Below are 23,608 nucleotides of genomic sequence, written 5' to 3'. Positions count from 1 at the left end.
AGGATGTTCTTTGAAAAGAGTATGGGTGACCCAAGCATCCTGACTAAATTTGCCCACTGGCTTATCTCCATCCCAGCCTCTAAACAATCCCCATATCATTATTGTCCCCTCTCCACTAATAATGGTGTTTGGTGTGCCGTCGTATCATCCAGGGGTATGCTGCTACTGGTGGTGGATAGTGCATATTGGAATCTCTTCAACCACTACCAGTATTTTATATATTTAGGTATTTTTTTAACAGATTACAGGTTTTACAGATTTAGGGGGAATCTCCTCAGACACCATCAAGGCATTTTACAGATTTGGGGGAAATCTCCTCAACCACGACCAGTATGAAGCATCCCCCTGGATGACGCGACGGCACACCACACACCATTATTGGTGGAGAGGAGACAATAATGATATAGGGATTGTTAAGAGGCTGTAAAATTCTGTAAATGCTTTGAGTATCTAAAAAAAGCACTATATTAATGTAAGGAATTATTATTTTTAGATCATTTCAATTTTGTGTCTTAAAATTATGCTATATATGTATATAGATGCATGTACAGAATGCTCAGTTTAAATGAGTCACCCCCTCACAGATCTCTCTTCTATAGGATGTTTTACAGTAATATCATTGAGCATAGATTAGTCAGTCCCAAAGTCAAAACTGGAACTTATCTAACATAACTTAAGATCCAAAAATCTGCACAACCAAATATGTTCAGGGCAAATATTAAATTTAATAAGTGAAAAACAGGAAAAGTCAAGCGAAACATAGAAAATGTATCAAATTTAGTTGACATTTTATAGTTGGTATTTTATTTTTTTTGCAAAAACCTGTTTGAATTTAAACGTATTATCTTTCTATTACTAAAGACTGTAATTAATACTTATAACTTTAAAATCATAGTGTTTAACTGCCCCAAAATATATAAGCTATATTCACTGAGAAATTAACAAAAACAATATGCATTTTCAAAAGGGGGTGTACTCATTTATGCTGAGCACAATGGATGGATGGATGGATGGATGGATGGATGGATGGATGGATGGATGGATGGATGGATAGATGGATAGATAGATAGATAGATAGATAGATAGATAGATAGATAGATAGATAGATAGATAGATAGATAGATAGATAGATAGATAGATAACTGAGGGGGCACAAAGTTATTCATGATATTTGCTTACATAATGTAATAATGGGTCTACAACCTTAGATTGACCCTCAGTGCTGATTGACAAGGCACCGAAGAGTATAATTACAGCAAACATATTCATAGTCAATATGTTTGACAGCCTAGCGAACATAACGACTTTAATGAGGAAAGCCTGTGAAGTGTCATTTCACGCTCATTTACCGAAGGCTTGTATAGGGTATTTCTGGTTTAATGCTTTGATCAGTAAATTGCCATTGCCCTTTACATTCTGTCACCAGATTCAGGTATTTCAGTTGTGCCCTTTTGAGGCTGTGGTTGATTCATTACACAATCTTATGAGAGGAAGAAAAGGCTGCATAAGTGACTTCAATTAAAAAAACATGAAGCTGATACACCAAAATAAGTTTGTCATTATAATAGACATAAGAAGCATTTTAGTGTGAGCACTGAATCTTTAAAGGATCAATGTAGATGAAGAATGATCCTATTTGTGGCTGCAGCAACAATTTGCTTTGTGAGCTCATGAAGTCAGGAATAACAACAAAACAATCGATAACATGGCCTTGGTTGAGCCATTAAGAGTGTCAGTGCAACATGTCGACAGGACATAAATATCCCCAGCTTACATGAAAAGTGTTTGCTTCACTCGAAATAAGGGGGTGAACAGTAACAGGCCCAAATCAGGCGCTTGACCCATATTATTTAGCATGCATCTTGTCCTCTCTCCTCTCCTATTCGGTCACTGTAAAGTAGACACTATTTATAGCCAAACACACTAAATATGCTATCCACGCTCCTCTCCAGAGCTCGTGTCAGATAGCTGGCCAATTTCAGTGACACAACTTAAAGATACACAAATTGTTATCCTATAAAAACAGTTATATGTATTTATGGGATGTGATAACCTTTAGTACCCTCAGGAGGATATTAATATTGGCTTCACTAATATGTTCCCTTCTTAGACATTCTACAATTTGAAACAAACCTAGACTCTCTCTTTCTGTGGCATCACAGCTCAATGACAATCTAAGGTCAAATACAGCAGCATTTATTTATTTAACACTCCGTCAGCTGCCTGGGTTTGTTTTGATACTACATCCTCGTTTAAAGTGGCGTATGACATCGTAAAACACCCTTAAGAGTCCTATTCTCTGGGGTAGTTATTCCTGGCTGCCTGGCTGCCGTCTCATGGTTACAGCAGAATATTAATCGTGCCAAAACACCCGCAATTTGTCATCGATGGCTGCGTTAAAGCGTGCTCATTTTGCGGGAACAGGTGCCCACCGGCATCGTTGACTTTGCAGAATTTGACCTACATGTGAAGCGCATCCAGCCGGGACCATGTCACACCTGAGAGCTTTTTGTGGACCCCGCACCTCTGATCCCGAAAAACACTCTCTGGGGTTAGCCTCCTGCATGTATGTATGTTTGCGCTTAAATCTGTCAGCTGCTGCTGTTTTCTCACAAGCAGCTCCTGGCGTGACCTTAGCATAGTGGTGAGCCTTTGAGACCATATGCTTTGGATGTGCATCCAAAAATTGTACTTTAGATCTCTTGAAGCGCCAGCCTCTCTGCACCTACGTGAACATGCACGGATATCAATTCCAGACAGCTCTCAAAAGCTGACACCTCCATCCCGGCTTGCCACAAGCAGCGTGCCGAATCACTGTCAAAGCCTGGAGGACAAACGGCCTTTAACCAAAAGGTTTCCATAGAAACACACACGTTTTCCCGGAGCGGGGGGATGCGTGAAAGCCGAGCATCGGCTGCCGCTCCTCTACCCCTGGCTGGACTCCTTTCAACCTGGAAAAAGGAAGGCAATGAAAATGGGTCTTACTGATGGTGCGGGAGCCGATACAGCCCATGGTGTCTCAGCGAGGGCCGGTTTGTGAACGAGGAACGAGAGGCACCCTCTCAGCAGACATTCTCTCCTTCTCTCTCTCTCTCACTCCTCTTCTTCTCCGTGTCTCTGCCCTCCTGTCTCTGTAAGGCTGTATGCGAGAGCGTGTGTGTGTGTGCGCCTCCAACACGCTCTCGCCGTCATCCACCCTCCCTCCCTCCTTGCCTCGCTGCAACCCCCTCAGTACTCTCTGGTGAGCTGAGATATCAGAGTTAGTCAGTCACTAAGTCAGTGTGTCTCTGAAACAGAAGATATCACTGCGAAATCTCTCCCTCCGATCACTTCTGATCCTGTAAATACTGATACAATTGGTTGCAGATTCAAACAGTTGACAATGACATTGAGACCTATCAATGACAGCAAGAGGAAAGAGCGTTGATCTGAAGTTACAGTAAATTCCCTGGAGTTCCCGGACGGGAAGGATCGATATCTTGGGCTAATCATACAGAGCATCTCTTTTCTTTGCTTCCCTCCATTATGGCTTGACAATGCGGTGCATCTGTCTCCCCACCCAACTCTGCCGCCCCTCCCTCCCTCTTTTTTTTCCTGTTGCGCTTTCCAAATCATGCACAAACATCTATTTATCCCTCCTGATCTCGCAGAATCCCTGTATGCCTCCGTTCTCACCCCTTAAACTCAAATCAAACAGTTTCCTACATCCCTATAAAGCCGACTCATGATGTTTGCTTGTCATGTCCAGCGTGTCTGTGTGGATCCGTAACCTTGAATATACCCCCCCTCACACACACATGCTGTCCAGACAGTACATGCGCACTCTTCCTGCCTCAAGCAAGCAAGGTCTCTTCCTTTTCCCTCTCTACTAATACAAATTCTGCCACTGCATTTGGCCAGCGGTGGCAAAAGAAGAACCTTTGAAGAGAAATGGAGAGGGCTAACCCAAGAGGTGTGCTTTGAATCAAATATTAAGTAGCACGAAGCTTGAATTAGTATTCAGGGGAAGACTGAGAGGGAGTGATGAGAAGAGGAATGAAGGGATGACAAGGATGGGAGGAGGAAAGAAAAAATGAAGTATGTGTGCGTGTGGTGATTTTACAGAGGAGCTGTCCAAACTGATGCTGAGATTGACGGCTTTTCCACTTTGGAACATTTATTTGGAAGCGTGCTGAGGTTCTTCAAGCACTTCATTGAACACTTTTCACTTGGTGTTATCATGTTTCACATCAAATATACAGTATTTTTTCTTCTGAAATTATCTTTTAGGTTTCAAAACACTTTCTTATACCTCAGGCTCTCAAGAATTGGTGTTAATCAAGCATCTGGTGGTAACTTTATAAATAATCTGATAAACCCTATTGAACTGGCAGTCTAATTAATCGTTTTTTTTTCTGAGACTACACGATGGTAGGACACTCATAAGTGATTGCAAAAACTGCTCATCTAGTCAAGAGTTACAATCTCATTTCTAGACAAAAGAAATCTTATTGATCTTATTTTAAAAATATTTGTCTTTTAAGTTGAAATGATTTGGCTCATTTTTAGACAGAATGCCAATTATTAAATTAAGAGGTATATTCAGACTAGTAACTCTAAACAAGAGTATACAATTTTTAAAAAGCTATTAACAATCTATTATTAACAATAACTCATTGAAGTCCCCCAAAAAGGCTGGTCGTCCACAAAAGACAAATGCAGGATAAAACAAGATACTGCTGACCATCTCATAGGGTTCCACACAGCAACTGGAGTTCAAAACTATAGAACTGGTTAAAACTGTTGTTTTTAATTTGTTTGGGTTTCCTGAAGCTGAAAACATTAGAATAATAAAATTGCCACCCCAGAGAGCCAATGTAAACCTTAAAAAACTGGAATTACATTGGCAACCAAATTTATGACTAAGACGCCAACAACAATCCACAAGAGGCTGGGGAAAAAAGTAAACCAAGATAACGTTAAAACAATGTGCAAAACTAGTGATGTCCTGTTAAAGGCCAGTGACAACAGTGAGAGATTATAATGTCCTGTGAGAAACCAGTGATATCCCATGAGAGACCAGTTATATCCTGTGAGAGTCTACCCACATAGCAAAATTTCTTTGGCCCAGCTCTGGCCCACACAATCAGGTTTTGCTTAGCCCACATGCCGCAGTGAATTACGGTACATGACTGGACCAAATCTGGCTTCCAGACAAGGGCCAAACACAGACCATATCTAGGCCAAGTCTCAGCCAAATTAATAACTCATAACTGGGCCTGAACTGGGCCAGATAGGTTGGTGTGTCATGATTGCAATGAAATTGATAAACCCATGGAGTGATGCGCTTTAGGCACACTATGGGCACGCTTTTTCTCAAAGTAACCTGATTGTTAGAATTTTTTTTCTTTACTCAAAAATGATTTTAGTGTATTTTAAATGTGGGTCAAGACTGGCCAAATTCACATGGCCCACTTATCAAATTTTTAAATCTGGGCCAAATACTACGTTTTTCATCTGGCCCAAATCTTGTGTGCCGCCTTAAAAACGGTGCCACCTCTGCCAAACCTGACACATGCTGTATGCCAGTGCCGGATGAATGCCTGCTGTGCCAGCTTTTTGCCAAATCTGGGCCAGAATTCTTTGCTACTAGGGTAGTGATGTCCTGTGAGAGACTAGGGATGTCTGTGAAAGACTAGGGCCGTGTTCCACTCCACTTTTAGAGACACACTCATGAACATCTTTTCCCTTGTTGTCTCAGGGGTATCCCCACTGCCATTTTTAAATGCGTTCCACTTGAACAATTGACCAAGGGGAGCTTACATGGGTCCCTCCCCTCGATCCCCTGATTTTAGCAGAGGGAGCAAGTCGGCTTGATATGTGCACTCCAGCACCTATATATCCCAGGATGCAATGTGAAGTCACAACTGTGTAGTTCTCAAGTGCTCAAAGGTTAAGGGCATTCCATTAAAACCCATTCAGATGTTTCATAACGTAATCAATTACGTACATCCAAGAGAATGAGCGCCGAGCATGAGACTGATTCCTGAAAGACCTCAGTGAGTAATCGATGAGTATTCGCAATGATACCATGTGCCAGCCTGATCACCTACTCGTGACCTACTCACAAATGCAGTTCTCCACAATGGATGTCCAGAGTTTTCCAGCCTCCAGTGCCTAGACTGCAGCTCTGCACAAGAAGTTTGGCCAGAGGAGAAATGGTCTTGTCCAACTGAGCTTGGTTTCTCTCAAGGTTTTTTTTTTTCACTTTGGTCAATTGGTTAAGTTTGTTCCTCACCACTGTCGACACAGGCTTGCTTGGTTTGGGACTTGTGGAGCTGCTCATCGATGGATTTGCTCTTCAGTGTTTGGACTTTCAGCAGTGAAATTTAAACAACATTGAACTGAACTAAACTGAACTTCAACTCTGAAAACTGGATTGACAGTTTCACTTCATTGGAACTTCTATGTTAAGTTGCTGTGACACAATCTACATTGTTAAAGTGCTATAGAAATAACAATGAATTTAATTGAAATTGAATAAGACAGGGATTTAAGCAAGTGAAGGGTATAAAAAATTGCATTGGAATGCAAGCTAGTTATTTCCTGGGACAGGCTAGAGGTTTGTGAAAGTAAAAATTATTATTAGCAAGTTGACACAAATCGCACATCAACACACTGACACCTTCATGAGTTCAAACATCCAACGTGTCAACACTTTGCACTGTATGAACAATTCCAGACAAATGAATGCCTAAATTTTTCCCAACTCAAAATATGAGGCGTATACCTGACACTGCGGGAGATAAATAGAGAGGAAGAGGGAGGGAGAAAGCTCATCCTGACATCACAAAACCAACATTGGGACACCATATCATCATTTATTTATGCGCCCAACAGCTTGCCTGAAGTTACAGGAGGCTCTCTCAAAGAGTGAGTCATCCTTTTCTCACTCTCTCGTTCTCCATCTCCCTCCCTTTCGCCAACCAATCTCTCCTTTTCAAAGCAGCCCCTGACATCAAATTCACTTTGAGGCTGGGACTTCCTGTATGTATATTTCAGACAGATTTAGATTTTTTGTTTCTGTCTGTGTACATAGTAACAGATCATCTTTAAGGCAGGACACTGCTGGTAGACATGGTAAAATTAACCGTTATCAACATACTTCACCAGGAAGTAATGTTTTCTAAAATGGTATGTTTAAATATGCAGTCATTATTTAATTAAATATAAACTAATTGTCCTACATTTTTGACTCAAAGTCAAGGTTCAAAAGAATACATAGTATGTATGGTAATTAAAATCTACAGACACAAACTGAGCAACTGCAATAGAGGGTACCCTAAAAAGTGTATTTTGTATGTTTTCTCTCCATAAAAATGACAAAAAATAGATATATTTATGATATATTTAATATTTATGAAAGCCCAAAATCTCAAAAACGTTTTGCCTGCTGTGTCCCACCTTTACTTAATATGTTTTTATGCTACAACGCATGCTGGTTTTGTATTACATGCTACATACTGTTATGTTAATTGCACAACTATAAATAGCACTAAACATGTACTGACCTCCCAATGTGCTATAGAAGGCATGATGATGGAGAAAAATGCTCTTTACAGTCCCCATAGCAAACTGCAGTACAGCTGCTGCAAATCCGAAAGCTTCCCTACATTTGCACAGTGTGAGTACATCAGGCTTGTGCTGTGCCGACAGAGCTCTAATTCAGACAGAGAGCCAGGCTCCGAGCTGCCTCTACTGCCCTTGGCCACGATCAATAACTCCATGTTAGACCAAAGTAATTCAGCAGGGTTTTATTCACTCTGAACATTTCTTTGGCCCTCTGAGGATGTGAATCACCCAGAGCACACAGGCCTGTCACTTTCTACCTGTGCGAGGGCTTCACAGTTTACTTGATCTGCAAATGGGTTTGCTTGAAAGAGGGATTTCATGTAAAGTGTTAATCTTCTCGAGGCTTGTGTAACAACTGTGGGACTAGTCATGTGTGTATGGCTATCTGCTTGTGCACTAAAAGACCTTTTACAGAAAGTTAAACATAAATATTTCATTTACTTCCTAGTGTATTCAAAAGATATGTGAGTGGCCACTAATGGCTTGTTTCCACTGAGCAGTACGGGTTGGTACAGTACAATGTCAGAAGTACCAAATTAAGAAACAAACCACATTTTTCGGAGCACAACAGTATGGTGTCAAAAGGGTGGAGCAAGACTCACAGCTAAACACTATTGGTTAACTGATGCATACAACAAGCCATGGGAACGACAACACATTAAGTACCATTTTTTAAATACACAGCTGAAACTCGACACCATAGTAGACAATGATGGCACACAGTAACGAACCATGGTCAATAGCTACAGACCTTTAAACTTGTGGTCTCTGGATTAGCTCAATAATGCATAGAGAGCTTTTTATAGTGGTTTCCCTTGGCCAAGCAGCTGAACCTAAGCCTTACATCACCAAATACAATGCCAATGAAGTGGCGTATAGCACATCGCCACTGGATTAGAACAAGGAGATGTGTTTTCTGGAGTGACCAGTTATGCTTCTTTGTGTGGCAATCTGATTGATGAGGCTGATTGCATTGTGCTCAGTGTAAAGCTTAGTGGAGGGGGATAATGGTTTGGTGTTGATTTTCAGGAGTTGAGCTTGGCCCCTTAGTTAAAGGAACTCCTCATGCTTCAGCATACAAAGACATTCTTGACAATTTCATGCGCCCAAAGTCATGGGAAGAGTTTGAGTATGGTCATTTCTATTCCACCATGATTGCACACCAGTGTCCAAAGTAAGGTCAACTGCTTATCCAGAGTCTTGGAGCTGATCCAGAATGGAGCAAGTGGAGTGGTCTTCAACAATACCTTTATTTATCAGTCTACACTGGTTGCTGATCGCATCAAACACAAGGTGCCTATAAAACAACCACTGGCTCTGCACTACTTTACCCAACCCAGGCTCATTTTGAAAACGTACCACTGTATTCTTTTTTGGAGAGTGCCAAATACGTTCCAGGAGGTCTGTGTTTTTTGTTTTTTCTCGACGCCACCAGAGGCTGCTGTGTACGGTTTTTGAGATCCCAAATATCTCTCGCGAGTGCCATTTGGACATGCCCGTTTCCTGTAAATCCACTAGAGGCCGCTGTCTACTGACTGACTGACCATCTTCACCTGATTCAAACCCTGTCATCGCGGTCAACTCCTCTCTGCGTCTCAAGTCATGCGGTGTACATGGCAAGCGTGTGTACGGTGTCAAATTGCCCCGTAGTGTTCATTTTGAAAACGAAATGCAGCATACACACTTAAGGCTACATAATACGTGATCTTCTGAAATGTTTATGGGGTGTGTTTCCAGAATGAGCCTATGTTGACTTTACCCGAATTCTCTAATTCAGGATTATGTGCCCAGCAGAGCTTTGCACGATGTTGCCGAACTACAATTGCTAGGACCTTCACCATTAACGTCTCATCCTGGAGGAATGACTTGCCGAACTTTACGTGACCAGTTGAGTCTCTAAGTATATTTATAAGAAAACATCTTAAGACATATATGTTTCATCAACACTTAACTGACTGTTTATCCTGTTGTTTCATTTATAAAATAATAATGGAAGAATATGCAAATTAGCTAAACCATGGCATTTATATATTGCTGCTCTCTGGTGATCTAAAGGGTATCTATTATCCTCATTTGTGCTTTGTATTAAATAAAAGTATCTCTAAAATGACTAGATGTAAATGTAAGCCAAGGTCACACATGGATGAGTGTTTGGTGTGAAGGACCATGACTGAGTCCTGACCTCAACCCGACTAAACACCTTTGGGGTGGATTTTCTAATTTTAAGGGGCTTCTTGTCCAACATCAGTACTGTCCTGACCTCTAACATGAGCTATAAGAATGATCACAAATTCCCATAAACACTTTCCAAAATCTTGAGGTAAGTCTTACTAGAAGATTTAAAGCTCTTACAGCTCCAAAAGGACAACTCCATGCTGAACTATCCAGACCAAGGATAGGATGTCATTTTTAATTCATGTGCATGTAAAGACAGATGTCCCAAAACGTTTGGCAATTTGCTGGTATGGTCTAATTGTTTAAGTAAGCACAAGACTATTTTTACTTATATGTTTTTTACGGCAGCCAATGTTCAATAATTGTCAAAATTTTATTTAAAAAAAAACTTGTGTTCAAATGTTCAAAATTCAAACTCTTAAAACTACATAAATCTTAAACTTTAATGATCATTTTTTGCTTTCAGTATATGTATTTTTAATTTGTATTGTTTTAGGTTATTATTACATAGTTGTAACATTAAGACTAATATTTCACTGAAAGAATATAATATATTATAATATAATAAAATATAATATAATATAATATAATAATCAGGGGTTGCCACCGCAGAATGAACCACCAACTTATCCAGCATATGTTTTTATGCAGCAGATGCCCTTTTAGCTGAAACCCATCACTGGGAAACACCCATACAGTTTTGCACACACTCGCATACACTACGGATAATTTAGCTTATCTAATTCACCTATAGCGCATGTCTTTGGACTCCACACAGAAATGACAACTGACCCAGCCGAGGCTCCAACCAGCAACCTTCTTGCTGTGAGGCAATCGTGCTACCTATTGCACCACCGTGACGCCATAATATAATATAATATAATATAATATAATATAATATAATATAATATAATATAATATAATATAATATAATATAATATAATATAATATAATAAATCTAGCCAATGTCAATATTGGATTTGTTTTGAACTATTAGACTAATGCAGCACAATTCACGCTTCTGTTTGGTGACTGACTTGTAGCTTTTGAAACCGTATTTCATTTCATTTCCAAAAAACATTTCATGTCATTAAATATAAAGCATTTCCCGTTAACAGTGTTTCATGTCCCCTGATGGTCTCCAGCTGTAATAACGGTGGAAATCAAGTCACTCAAATAATATGACGGCATGCTACCCTTAATGAGCGCTGTGGGCATTGCGATTACTACTCTGTCTAGGAAAGAGTGCTTGTCTTCTCCCTTCTTAATTTGCTCAAGGGAGCATAAATGCTTATTAGCATTGCCACAGTAATTTCTCCTTGAGGGAGACCACTGACAACACTCCCCAAACACTCCCTTATTACTTCTTCATATGATGCGTGGGAGTTAGCAGAGTAAAAATTATACCAGTCCCAGCAAGAAGACACTTTGTGAGCTCCTTTATCTGAGCTGACATTCTTTTTAAAAGGAAAGCGCTTTAAGAAAAAAAGCAACAGGAAACCAGCATGCAAATAAGGGCCTCTTAAATTGTACTTTGCAAGGAATCATCTCGCTAGATCTCAATTACGCTCATCTACTGCTATTTTAGAAAACATCATGATTCAGCAGCACGGCTGATGCACGGTGCCATTACATACAAAGCCAAGCAATTTCACTATGAAGAGAAAGCCTGTTTAGACATGCATCTCGATTGGGTAAGCAGCAGAAATGAGGTTCTTTTGGCAGTCCTGTCGGGTGAGATATTGCCAGCTCTCACTTAAATGAGATTGAGTGTCCTTTTCATACTGAACAACACAATCTCGAAATGTAACCGCTGTACTGTTGTGTGGCTGTCAGCTTCACTTCTGCTATGTGTTTATTGGGATAATGAGTGCACTGAGAGAGAAACTGGCTGACCATCACGCCCTCAGCTTCTCTTACCCAGCTCTACAAAGACTGTTGACTATTGCCCTCTTCTGGTGAAAACTGCAGACTACAGGCAGGAGAAGTGCACTTACAGGGGATACAGGGAATGAACAGACTCTTTTGTTTTTTTGTAGATGATGCTGGAATGTTCCTAAAACAATAAGAAAACAAGTATATATTGGATCATGTGTGAGGAGAATCTATTAAAACCTTCAATATACTCACAGTCAAACTTTTTTTGTTTTGGGGTTAAAAGGGAAGATTGAAATATCTGAGTAGTGGTATTCTGTAAGAGATATGCATTGTGAATATGTAAATAATCTTAATAATAACAGAATATATACAATATAAATTTACCGAATAAATGAGAAAACTCACCTGATTGGACTAAAATGAGGAAATGAGGAAGAATAAGATGAGCAAAGCTATTCATCAAAACAATTAAAAATATATATTTCAATTTGGATCATGTGTTTGGAGAATCCACTAAAAGCCACAATATACTCACAGTCAAACTCTTTTTTTGATTTAGTGTTAAGAAGATGCTTGAAATACCCGAGTAGTTGTATTCTGTAAGAAGTATGCATAGTAAATATGTAAATAAAACAAACTATATACAATCATAATTTACCAAATAAATGAGAAGACATCAAGAAAACTCACCTGATTGTACTTAAAAGAGGAAATGAGCTGCAAAACAATTTCAAGTCAAAGAAGGAACCCCAGAGGCACACCTACCTATTACTAACACGGACCAAAGTTAATTTAGGCGTTTGCCTGCTGAAGAAAAAATAAATAAAACAAGATAATTTTGGCAAATTGTTTTAAATTTCTGTTAGGCTTGAATTATATTAGGGATAGTCCACCTAAAGTTTACCTGGCTTACTGATCATTTACTCACCCTCGGGTGGTTCCAAAACTTTTTTTTTTTTTTTGCTGTACACAATGGAAAAAAATTGGTAGACACTGACTTTCACAGTATTTATTCACAACGGATACCGGTTTACAACATTCTTCAAAAAGATCTCCCATTGGGTGAACTATCCTATTAAAGTCCTATGTGATACTTACTCCCCGGGCCGTTTATATCGAAGTTGATGTTTAGCATCATGTTGGTGTTTTGTGACATCTAATTTTTACAAGATGAGTTGTTAGGGCAACGCTCAACCCCCAAACCTGGAGGACCAGGACTTACGCACATACACTACAGACAGTTTTGCTTACCCAATTCACCTGTAGCGCATGTCTTTGGACTCTGGAGCACTTGGAGGAAACCCGAAGAGGACATGAAGACTTCAGATGCAAAAACCTATAAATTACACCTGATATTTTGTCCAAAAATAAGCATTTTTTAAAAGCCTCCTGGAATTATGTTCAGTTATTTCACTGTAAAGGCAAAGAAAATAACTTATTTGTAGTCAAAATGACTGAACCTACACACAGGAGAAAATGCTATTTTAGAAGTACATATCAAATGGCATTTAGAGGTTTTTGTATCTAAACTCTTCACATGCAAACTCCACGCAGAAATGCCAACTGACCCAGCCGGGACTCGAACCAGCAACCTTCTTTCTGTAAGGCGTGATCTAAAATATATTTTAAAAAGTTAACTCACAAACATTGTGTCCAAAAATTTTTTTAAAATAAAAATAAATCATTTTATAGACTGTTTCATTTTGTGAGGGAAAATGGTGTCTATGTTAAATAGCAACTTTTTCGATAATATTGTTTAAGGGACAAAATAAAAGCTTCATTTGTTTCAGTTTTTCTTAAAAAGCTTAATTTGACTACACTTCACAATGTTGAAATTCAGATGAAATGGCAAAAAAATAAAAATAAGTCGAGCAAAGCTATTCATAAAATGTATTGTGATGCTAAATTAAGTCAAAATTGTTTCAAAATTTGAGATACTGTCATGTAATTTAGCATTTCAACCACCCCAAAATAAATCCCTCAATATATTCTCACCTTTTTATCTTTGAACATCCAAGGAGCAGTTTAGTCATTCCGTTTCAAGACACCTTCAAAGCAGATAAATGACATGAAAGGGGTCAACAGACACCCCATTCAGGACCCCTCCTCCTCATGAGCATGGCCCCCGAGAACTTCCGGCAAAACCGGAAGAACCTTTGTTTGTGTTTGTCAAGATGGCGGCTGGAATGTATCTAGAGCACTATTTGGACAGTAAGACTATTGTCTTCATTTTGATATTTATCCCCACAAATAAACATCGTCCGTGTTTAGATTGTCAAGCATGCCTGCAAGTTTCACATACACACGCCATTTACTATAAAAACGACCACGTAACGAGACAAAGCAGCGCTTTATTACGCGTTATTGCGATCAGTAGCTTCTGCTAACAGGCTATGAACAGTGTTATGATGTCAGCGACGGTTTATCGCTTAATTGTAGTGTTACTGTGACAGGATGTGATGTTTCTACTATTAATGTATTGAAATGATAAACATAAATAAACCCTGGAGCACATTGTTAAGCTTCAAATAAAGTGTTTAGCCCTGTCGAGATAACAAATAGTTTATTTAGTGCCATTTTTAAAATGTACACAGAATTGTGGGTCTTAGATGCTTTGTGTTATTGGTGTAAAGTTGGTTTTATTTTAGCACATTTGGACTTTTACCTCATTAATATAGTTTCAAAAAAGTATTATTTGCTAATTTTAAATAAGGATATAAAATTAGCAGCCAGTTACTATCAAAGTACATTATTTACAGTCAGTAAATTAGTGCTAATGTTGTTTTAAAGTCATATTTACATGCGAATTCAGACTAAATATTTAAAGTAGGCTGGTAAACAATATAGCTACTGTGTCACAACAAGTAGTCACGTTGTGTTTATAACAATTTGTCATTATAACGAATCTGCATTAGCCTTTTTAATTTCTGCTTCACTATTTTCTTGGACTCCAAAGTATAAATGTGAGAATATAAAGCCAATTTTACCTGAATCTTCATGGTGGTGCTGAAGACTCATATGTCACTTGATCTATTTAGGCATCGAGAATCTGCCATTTGAGCTGCAAAGAAACTTCCAGCTGATGCGAGATCTGGACCAGAGGACAGAGGGTGAGTCGGTGTAGTAATATCTTTTATAATGCGTGCTGTTACTTTATTTCCTGACTCTATTATTTCTTCTATAAAATGGTACATCTCTTTTAAATGGTTGTTTGTTTACATCTCTTGTTTCTGCAGATCTGAAAGGGCAGATTGATTCTCTGGCTCGTGAATACACCGCTAATGCTCGGACACTGTCATCTGAACAGAAGCTCTCGCTGTTAAGACAGATCCAGCAGTCTTATGGGAAGTGCAAAGAGTTCGGAGATGACAAGGTGCAGCTTGCGATGCAAACCTATGAGATGGTTAGTGAAAATCTGCATTTGCTCTTTGCTAAATAGAAAAAAAAGTAGATATATATATACAGTGCTCAGCATATACAAGTACACTTCTCAAATCTCTCTTTTAAATTCTTATTTTTAATAGAAAGCTATACAATATTATATTTGTGTATATACAGATTAGATTATCAGTACTGAAGCCAAACCTGGAACTCATTTAACAAAATAACTTATGATCATGCTCCAAAAACTAGTACACCCAAATTGATATGTTATAAAAAAAATATTAAATGCAAATTTGACAAATTTTAAGAGAAGCAAAAAATAATAATAATTTAAATTTTGTTGATATTTTGTAGGTTGTCATTTTTATTTCTATTATCTTTTTAGTTTTTTTAACTATTTTTTCTATTCTTCTATTTGTTTAAGTGATAATTCACCAAAAAATTAAATGTACTCACTATTTACTCTATATTTTTTATTTACTTTTAAAAAATCCCCAAAATTTATCAGATATGATGATAATTCAGATTTAGTAAGAAATAATAAATCTACTTTTATACAAGTTTGTTTTCCATGCAGAAATTGTGCCGCATGTCAGAATCTAGTAAAGTATAAAGAATTTTAGAATCAAGTAACAGGTAAAAATAATAAAACAAAAAACTGCATTATTATATACATATATATATATATATATATATATATATATATATATATATATATATATATATATATATATATATATAAAGGGAAGTCATCACGTTATTTGAAATTGCGAATTAGTGAACATAAATCAAGTATACGATGACAAGATATAACTTCGGCAGTAGGAAGACATTTCAGATGATGACATTAAACAGAAGAATGTATGGGGGAATTACCAACCTACATCACACATGATGTCACACAGGTTCAACCACGCATACCAGTTGCAAAAAAAGACCGGTTGCAATAGCAAACATGTCGTGTTGTGCTGTAGGACAACCTAGAACCAGCTACTGCGAAGGCACGGTCACCTCTGCATTTCAGCCTTGACCCAGGTATGCACAACAGTTTCTGGTTAGAAGACCGAAGAGACAGACCAGGCTGATGCTCAATTAACATGTCTGACAGATAAGAAGTTGCCAGGCCATTTAGAGATTTAACAACCGAGAGAAGCATTTTAAAAGTTACTCTATAGTGCACAGGCAGCCAGTGCAAAGAGCGTAAAACTGGTGTAATGCGTGTTGTGTGTCATGTTTCTTGGTACCTGTTAAAAGCCTTGCAGCAACATTTTATACTAATTGTAACCAGGATTACAATAGTCCATTCTAGTAGTAATAAAAGCATGGATTATTTTTTTCCAAACTTTTTTCTAGATAAAATAAATTTGACAGTTTTTAAAAGTTGAAGCTGAAAAAAGCAGGAAATGACCACTGCATTTAACTGTTTGTCAAATCTTAAGCCATCATCCAGAATTACACCTTGATATTTTATCCAGGGCTTCATAAAAAAACTTAATTTTTCTAGATTAACCATTGGGGCTCTGGAAGAGTTTGACGGGCCGAACAAAATCATTTCACTCTTACTCTCATGAACTCCTGTAACTACTGATATCTATAGATACAAATACCATGGAAGTCAATGGTTATAGGTTTTATCTTTTTATATATTTCCAACAAAAAAAAAATAATGTCAAAAAGGTGGGTAAATGATGACAGATTTAAATTTTTGGGCGAGAACTCTCTCTCTTTAAATAATCCTGAAAAAATTAGTCACTTTATCCACACAAAAAAAATGGGCAGCTCTTTTTTCCCCATTGTAAATAACATATATTTTTATAAATGCACTTTGAGCAGTCTATTAGAATCATTATTGACAGATCATCTAAATGTTTTACTATTACAGCATCACTTTATAACTCCATATGATTGATCACCTTTCTGTGTATACAGGTGGATAAGCACATCCGAAGGTTGGATACGGACCTGGCTCGCTTTGAAGCTGACCTCAAGGAGAAACAAATCGAAAGCACCGATTATGACTCTACCTCCAGCAAGGGCAATAAGAGTGAGTGTTGTGCTTTGAACAATTTCTATTATTAGTTAGCTATTTGCTATATAATTATACAATTAATGCTGTTTTGCACATACATATCCCTCATATGTGTGTCTGTTCATCAGCAGTTGCTTTAAATGTTGCTTATTGTTATTTAAAGGTGACATTCGAGGACCCAAGAAGAAGGAGGTCAATCGCGCAAGGTCAAAGGTGAAGAACTCTGATGATGACTGCAGCTCAAAGAGTGGACAAAAGAAGGTCAAACTGACACAGAGGTGAGATCACACGTCTGAGGGGCATGAATGAATTCCCTGAATGAAAGAGTTAACTGCAGTTAAAGTCCACCTTTTAATAATTTGTCAAATAATTTGATTACTGATGTCCATGTAAACACAGTCACTGTCTTTCTCCCCTGTGTGTGTGTGTGTGTCTGTGTGTGTTTTGACTCTGTGAAAATTAGCACGTGCCCAAACCGACACTCCAATCTTTATGCAAATTTTTTACAGATCCTCCCTCTTTTGCTCCTCCGACACTCCCCCCTAAACAGAGCTGGACACGCTACTTTCCTGACTTTTTCCAAAGTAGAGGTGTGAAAACACCCTGCTGAAACAAGGGGGTTTCATGGCCTTTTAAATGTGAGGCCCCGTTTACACTAATGCGTTTTAGTTTGAAAAAGTTTTGTTACGGTTACGCCATCCGTCCACACTTCGCCAGAGTTCTCGAGCGCCGAAAACGGAGCGTTTCGAAAACGCTGGAGAGGCCGTTTTCATTCTTATACGCGGCTGCTCCGTCTCAGTGTGGATGATGGAAAACGGAGACATCTGAAAACGGAGGCGGGGCTGCAGACATTCGCCTCTCTGATTGGGGCTTTTCCTCAATATTAAGTAGCCTAACCCACACAGTTCAGTCCTGCATCCTCTCCTTGTAAGTTCAGACTTCGCAAGTTTGATCAAGGCTGCAGTCTCTTCTTCTCAGTTTGATATGGAAAACAGACTATACCGAGGACACGGGTAAATCTTCAAAGGGAACAGTGTACTTTATAGCTTCATTAACATCACCCTGGCTCTGTTGTTTCACTTTCTCAACAATAAAATGTAAACATGATTTAAGGAACTGCCTATCTTCATTTTAATATTAGCAACTTAACAGACAGCAGAAATGTAGAGGTGTCGTGCCGTATAATATGAGCGTCATCTTTACTGTGTGGATATTTATAACTAAACGGAGCCAATAACAACTGTCTCCTTTCAATTTCAGTGTAAATACGAAACACACCCTCTCTTTTGCTGAATATCAGTTTTAATAATCGATAATGGCCATTATAAAAGTATTGCAAAAAACAGAAATGTGCGCACATCTAGAAAAATCTTGAAGGCAGGTGCACGATCAAAAAACAAACATAAGTAGCAAAAGATTCAAAGTAAATCGGCACACTGCCACTTTAGCTCTCAAAAAAATTTTTATTTTGTCAAAATTACAAAAACACTACGTTTCGACCGACATGGTCTTCATCAGGTAAAGCGTTGCAAATGGAAGTCTATATAAAAGTATAACATACAATAAGTTTATACATTATTGGAAATAAAGGCAAAAGATCAGTCAATATACAGAATGTAGGCTACGTGCTTACATTAATCATTAACTTATCTCTGCGCTTAGCCAAAACACGTTACCCGAGAACAAGTAAAAGATTCCAAAGACCAAAGTCAGGGAATATGTCGTTAGATAAAGACAACAAGATGAATGAAATATCATGTTTAATAAATATAGTGAGATTAGATCCAGCGGGAGATGCTTGATGAGCTGTCCGACTAGCAGAGCTCTCATCTGGGGAGATGGGCTGCAGCGCTTGCCCGAGAGTGTGTGTGTGTGGTCACGTGATGTGCGTTTTCAGCGTTTTGGTGTGGAGGGAGAGCAGTCAAAAAACGCTGGGTAAAACGTGAGTGTGGACGCGGATCGTTTTCATTCTAAAACGCTGTTTTAAAACTAAAACGCACTAGTGTAAACGGGGCCTTAGAATGTTTTTAATTAATAGGGCATAGGGTGGATAACTGGGAATAGAACACAACCAGGAACTACGTTTCTAACTACAGCTCCAGAAGTGTAGTTGCAAGCATAGAAGTTTGTGACGCAGATTGCGAATGCTCGTTTGAATGATGGATTTGGGAAAAGCTAAATCAATTAACTATGTTTGTAACGACGGAACTTGCAACCTTAGTCGGCTAACGATGGTTTTTGGAAAACCCTGGCCAGTAGACAAAAACCTTAGCGTTGAACCCTGATAATGAAGTATCATTATGACTCAGTAGTGGAATAACCCAAATTCTCAACTAGTATTTTTATTCCTTCCAGCACTGAGTTTTCAACTCCAGCTGTGAACTTTGGGAACGTGCATCCCTCTGATGTGTTGGATATGCCTGTGGACCCCAATGAGCCCACCTATTGCCTCTGCCACCAGGTTTCATACGGAGAGATGATTGGCTGCGACAATACAGACGTGAGTTTTCTTGCTTGTTTGCTGCAGTGGCCAACACACTCACAGCCTCCCATATTTTTTTGCTTACATTAGATTTTACTTTGTCATTTGAAAACATTTATTTGTGTATAAAAGCTAAAATGGTGGTTAATTATCTAGTCATAGGTTTTAAACTTTATTCTTTGACGTCAGCGTTACATAATAGAGTTTCTCTTTCCTCAGTGTTCTATTGAGTGGTTCCACTTTGCCTGTGTGGGTCTGACCACCAAACCCAGGGGAAAATGGTAAGTAGTGACATGATTTTTTTTACCCTTGAAATAGATGCAGTTCAATGCTGCCGGGCATCAATATAAAAAAAGAAAATCTACCATTAGGATAAACCAAAAAAGCAGACCAGGCCGCTAAAAAGCCTCAGTCTACCAGATGAGCTCTATTTTGACTTAAATATAAATGCAACACCAAGATCTCAACAAGATCTCAACAACCACGCAACATAAATTATAAATGATGGGGATTTGCATACGTTTATTAATCCTTCAAATTGCTGCATTTAAATCTGATTGAAAAATGCAAAAATCAACAAAGAGATTCAGTCTTTAGTCTTTTGAGTTAGTTTTGAAGTTACAAACAGTTAAATAATGCAGAAATACTGAGATAACAGTTTATAGTTTAGATAGAACCACTGATGTTTATAGTAAAGATTAAAATCACCGTCATATGCATTTGACTTGAAAGTTTTAGGCAGCTCTTAAATTATTTAACCAGTAGGTGGCAACAACCAGCCATCAAAAATATGCCACTGAATAATTCTACAAAAAAATTACACATCTAGCAATGAAACCTGAAGTTTTATGTGTGAATAACACAATCATTTATCAAAATAAATCTCTTCAGACTCTGTGTTTTGACCGTTTTGAGCCATCGTACAATCGAAAAGCTAAATACAGAAAGTATTATTTTAGAAAATGCGGCATAGATTTATCCTATTTGGCGTTTTAGATTCTTTTGAACACATGTAGCTACTGCTTGTCAATCAGACAACGCTTCTGTCTTCGTTCTTGCTGTCAATTGTGGGAAAAATGATCGATGAAAAGTTTATGATAAACCGCTGTGAGTTTCACTCAACTGAAGGCACAGATTTGCCCTCGGAGTCAGATTTTGATTCAAAACCTGATCATTGAGCACAGATGACTTTATGACAAACACAGAGCATAATAAAAAGACAGAATGTGCTGTGAGTTGAGAACCCCTATGCTGGATTCAGTGACTGGCGCACCTCTCTCCTGTGCTGCTGTTAAGGCTGTCACCTCAGTGTGTGTGTGTGTGGTGACAGGCCTCACGCGCTCACGATATAATCAACATGAATATCCCGATCAAACTGAATACAATCTTACATCAACAACACATGGTAAGCAACGCGTTGATAACAAATAGTCTTATTAAATTACAAACAACCCAACACATTGTTTATCATGTGTGCATTGTTGCTTTTATGTTTACTCGTGTAAAAAAAAAATTTCCTGAGGCGATTTAAAGCAAAATACACAATGGCACTCAATTAAACATATCTACAATGAAAAGGAACATGGTTACTTACTGAGTTATTAACTAACAGCAATACCACTGACTTTAAAAAGAGTAAACAGTGTGAGGAAAGATCCATTGTAGTGCACTGGACAAGTCTGAACAAGTTCCGTCCACGCATGCACGAGGCAGGCAGGTCTGTACAATTACGTAATTTATCAGCTTAAAGATATCGGCCTAATTTAGACATCAGATCGATAACGATAATCTTAAAAATAGCATTTATCGGCCGATAACCCTATGGCCGCCGATATGTCGTGCATTGATTAAAGCAAGGTAAGGAAAACGCTTCGTAATTTTCACAAACTGTAAAACTAGACTCAGCAACTATTGTGTGTGTCTGTGCTGCTTTTAAGTCCATGTCATCAGTTCTGAACAGCTTCAGCTGTGTGTGTTAGCAATCAGCAGACAACCAGAACAGGTGTGAGTGTGTGATGCATGAATGCATTTTATTGTCCATATACCAGCAGATTTGTAGTCCTTTAGCGATCTGCCAGGATTAGATAGTTATCCGCAACAGTAGTAGTAACAGTGAATTTTCCCCAGTACTGAATATTTTACAATTTAATTTTATTCAGCTGATTATTTCTTTATTTTATTTTAAATTAAATTACAGGTACTAATTTCTGTTTGTTAACAAAAGTTTCTTGCTGTCAAGTTTTTGTAATAAACGGAAGCAAATTACAATTGTCTGCTCCCCTTTTTGGCTAATAAATGGTCCAATTCGTGACAAAAAAAAAATCATAATGTGATCTGAACGGTGAGATTTGTGATCCGCTACACCACTAGCGATTTTGGGGAATATAATTGTGCAAGTCTTATTCCAATATAATTCAACATATGCCTCTCTTCTACCTCAGGTACTGCCCAAGATGTTCACAGGAGCGGAAGAAGAAATGAACATGCTAAAGAAAAGGCCTGACAGAGAGGGAGGTAGAGGCAGGCACAAGCGTTTTAAGGCCCTCCATAGACACTAATATAGATCCACTCTCTGCTTAATCTGGTGCTTGTCATCCTCTTTTTCCATCTTCACATCCCTCTCTCAGCCAGACAGTAAGAAGGGATGACGGGTGAAGATGAAGGAGGTGTAGTTTATAATTTATGTGTTCAGTAAAGACTTTTGTTACTGAGTATTTTGGATTCGTTTTCGGTTCTGCTTGTTTTTATATATATTCTTATAATTGCAGTTTGTTTATTTGAAATACACATGAACTCTGCAGTCAGGGAGCATATCAGGAGATCTCAAACTTCTTCTTTTGTTTTTCTGTACATCGATTGCTGTCAGTGTCTTTCTCAGATGGTTTCTTCTCAGTATGGGATGATTTCCTATTAGCCTTCGAACAGACATAAAGTTGATCAGGTTTGCAACTGATAGCTCACCTAACTTAGTTTCAAGCATTCATAAAAGGGCAACGGATATCTACGTACCTCACTAAAAGTGAAATGTTTTACAAACCAGCATTTACAATTAAACGGCTGCTCAACGGAATCATTTCAAGCTGTTTTTACATGCACTTAGTCAATACAAAGCCTTTCCACTACTTTTCCACTACGTCTTATATTCACAAATGCTACACTTGAAGACCACTTCTTCACTTCAGGTTCATTCCACAACTGTAGATTTCAGTGCAGGCGTTTTTATTTTAATTCTTTGGTGCTTATGTTCACACTACTTGGATAGTATTTGAATATCGACTGTTGGCATGTTTTTAAGTTGAATCGCTGACATCTGGTCATTTTATTTTGTAACATATGAATTATTGCGCTAGTATTACTGTGACTTGAGTAACGGGGTTCTTTTGCGACTGGATTTTGGTGCTTATGAATATATATAACAGATGTGTTTGATTGGTGTGAGATGCACAGTACCGCTAACAGTGGTTTTCAGTCATCGTGTTGACGTATTTAAAGCAGTATGATGCTTTTTTTTTTAGTTTGTGAGATGTCGGAATCAAATGTGTCGATATCAACTTGTATTTAAGATTGGGTTGATTTAATAATACAATTACAGACCATGCAAATTTAAAACCTGGTGCTACACAGTGCTTGTTCTCGACGGTTACATTGTCTGGTGTATGATGAAGGGTTTGTGTGTCATGTGTTTTTGCCTTTTGTCATGTTGCTTTGTGATTTGATCGTTCCAGATATTCTAATCTAGAGTACTGTACTAATGTCAGATATTGGGTCTGGTGTCTTCCACGCTGAACGAACAATGCCTGATTCTGAAAGCGTCAACGTGTCTGTTTGTCGTTATTTCATTCATTTTGGGATTTGAAATGTTTTTGGCAATGTTGACGTGTAAAACAAGGTGTTCATGTCAAAGGAATTGTAATATTGTGAAATACTGGATGTTCTCTAGTTTTGTGAATGTGTTTAAAACCATCTTCTCAGAATTACAGATATTCATAATAGGTATTAATTCATTTAATGTATGGAGAGCAAAGTAGAAATGAATCCACTGATCACGG

At 38.2% G+C, this 23,608-nt stretch overlaps 2 protein-coding genes across 30 annotated transcripts in view; one reads left to right on the top strand and one right to left on the bottom strand.

Moving 5' to 3' along the window:
• The window catches only part of fam131ba (family with sequence similarity 131 member Ba), an 86,906-nt gene extending 73,112 nt beyond the window's left edge, over positions 1-13,794 (bottom strand). For 11 of the 29 annotated variants that reach the window (XR_012394924.1, XR_012394925.1, XR_012394926.1 and 8 more), the window contains exon 1: positions 2,986-3,108. Coding sequence is in view for 22 of the 29 variants with exons in the window: in XM_017352403.3 (XP_017207892.1) it covers positions 2,986-3,013 (28 nt within the window). In the remaining 7 variants the exon portion in view is untranslated. Of the gene's footprint in view, positions 1-2,985; positions 3,109-7,550; positions 7,705-12,915; positions 13,078-13,232; positions 13,278-13,659 lie in introns of those variants that run through there. The other 18 variants (XM_073931511.1, XM_073931513.1, XM_073931514.1 and 15 more) reach the window with 7 other exon arrangements.
• Positions 13,795-13,810: 16 nt separating this feature from the next.
• Positions 13,811-23,375, top strand: ing4 (inhibitor of growth family, member 4). Its single transcript, NM_001020468.2, has 8 exons — positions 13,811-13,875; positions 14,703-14,774; positions 14,901-15,067; positions 16,978-17,092; positions 17,241-17,355; positions 19,433-19,577; positions 19,779-19,840; positions 22,001-23,375. The coding sequence occupies exons 1-8, from the start codon at positions 13,839-13,841 to the stop codon at positions 22,038-22,040; spliced, it is 753 nt and encodes a 250-aa protein (NP_001018304.1). The 5' UTR covers positions 13,811-13,838; the 3' UTR covers positions 22,041-23,375.
• Positions 23,376-23,608: the final 233 nt, after the last annotated feature.

This window comes from Danio rerio, chromosome 19 (genome assembly GCF_049306965.1).
Source record: "Danio rerio strain Tuebingen ecotype United States chromosome 19, GRCz12tu, whole genome shotgun sequence".
Taxonomy (NCBI): domain Eukaryota; kingdom Metazoa; phylum Chordata; class Actinopteri; order Cypriniformes; family Danionidae; genus Danio; species Danio rerio.
The sequence above is the reverse complement of the archived record's forward strand: the minus strand, read 5'-3'. Positions and strand labels throughout refer to the sequence as shown.

Excerpts from the sequence above, each read along its gene's own strand:
- ing4 (NM_001020468.2), top strand. The coding sequence starts at position 13,839 with ATGGCGGCTGGAATGTATCTAGAGCACTATTTGGACA. Across the intron at positions 13,876-14,702 it reads TCTAGAGCACTATTTGGACA|GCATCGAGAATCTGCCATTT; the intron begins GTAAGACTATTG and ends TGATCTATTTAG. Across the intron at positions 17,356-19,432 it reads AAGGTCAAACTGACACAGAG|CACTGAGTTTTCAACTCCAG; the intron begins GTGAGATCACAC and ends TATTCCTTCCAG.